The sequence below is a fragment of the Buceros rhinoceros genome, unplaced genomic scaffold (genome assembly GCF_000710305.1).
Source record: "Buceros rhinoceros silvestris isolate BGI_N320 unplaced genomic scaffold, ASM71030v1 scaffold8329, whole genome shotgun sequence".
NCBI lineage: Eukaryota > Metazoa > Chordata > Aves > Bucerotiformes > Bucerotidae > Buceros > Buceros rhinoceros.
In genome coordinates this window covers 12036-13297 of record NW_010433201.1, presented here as the reverse complement: position 1 = coordinate 13297, position 1262 = coordinate 12036, and the positions used below count along the sequence as shown (strand labels likewise).

The following is a 1262-nucleotide window of genomic DNA, read 5'->3' as shown; positions in this document are numbered from 1 at the left end:
GATCTGGAGGGACAAAGCAGAGCGTTTGCTGGCCAGGGCAGGGCCAGGCAGTGGCGGGGGGAATCACCCAGCCCTGGTTTGTGCTGGTTACAAGCCAGAGTTTTGTTCAACATATTCACCAATGACGTGGAAGAAGGGACGGCATGTCCCCTCCGCCAGTTTGCTGAGGGTACAGAACTGGGAGCAGTGGCTAACACACTGTCAGGCTGCACTGCTGTTCAGCGAGACCTGGACGGGCTGGAGAGGAACCGAATGAGTTCAACAAAGTCAAGTGTAGGGTGTTGCACTGGGGCAGGAACAACCCCCTGCACCAGTACTGGGAAGCAGCTCAGAGAGGACGACCTGAGACTGCTGGTGGACAAGCTCCCTGTGAGCCAGCAACAGGCCTCATGGCCGAGGAGGCCAACGGTCTCCTGGGGTGCATGGAGAAGAGTGTGGCAGCAGGTCGAGGGAGGTTCTGCAGTTAATCCTGGGGAGATTCCAATTGGACGCAAGAGGAAAACTTTTCTTAGTGAGAAGAATCAGCCAAAGGAATATCTCCCCAGAGAAGTGGTGTACAGAAAGTGGTGTAAGAAGAGTGTGACCAGCAGGTTGAGGAAGGTTGTCCTTCCCCTCTGCCCTGCCCTGGTGAGGCCACCTCTGGAGTCCTGTGTCCTGTTCTGGGCTCCCCAGTTCAGGAGAGACAAGAAGCTACTGCAGAGAGTCCAGAGAGGATGAGGAGGGGCTGGAGCATCTCTGTGCTGAGGAAAGGCTGAGAGCCTTGGAGAGCTGGAGAAGAGCAGCCTGAGAGGGGACCCTATCAATGTGACCAATGGCTAAAGGGGGTCAGGAGGAGGGGCCGGGCTCTGCCCAGTGGTGCAAACTGGAAACTGGGAAGTTCCACCTGAACAGGAGGAGAAACTTGTTTGCTGTGAGGGTGAGGGAGCCTTGGCCCAGGCTGCCCAGAGAGGTGGTGGAGCCTCCTGAGCCTGAGCCAGGGGCGTAAATCGAGACTGGGCAGCCTGGAGTGCTTGGCACGAGCCCGAAGAGATGCTGCTCTGGCCTTGCCGGGGGTGGGAAGGGCGCTGGTGCCGCGGGGCGAGGGCTGACCTGGCGGAAGTAGCGGTTGCAGTTGATGTACTCCTTCTCGTGGCTGTCCTGCAGCTTGTTGTGCTTGATGTAGAGCCAGAGTGCCTGCATGATGCTGGCGCGGGTCTGGGTATGCACCCCGAGCAGGCGAGCCAGGCGAGGGTCCAGTTTGTACTGTGGCGGCTGCAGGGGCA

The 1262-nt window shown here is 58.9% G+C and overlaps 1 protein-coding gene across 1 annotated transcript in view; it reads right to left on the bottom strand.

The window, feature by feature from the left end:
* LOC104500392 (SWI/SNF-related matrix-associated actin-dependent regulator of chromatin subfamily D member 2-like) overlaps nt 1-1262 on the bottom strand; it is an 8728-nt gene that overhangs the window by 1469 nt on the left and 5997 nt on the right. Inside the window, exon 9 of the mRNA XM_010144029.1 lies at nt 1016-1251. Coding sequence (XP_010142331.1) covers nt 1016-1251 — 236 coding nt within the window. The remainder of the gene's footprint in view (nt 1-1015; nt 1252-1262) is intronic.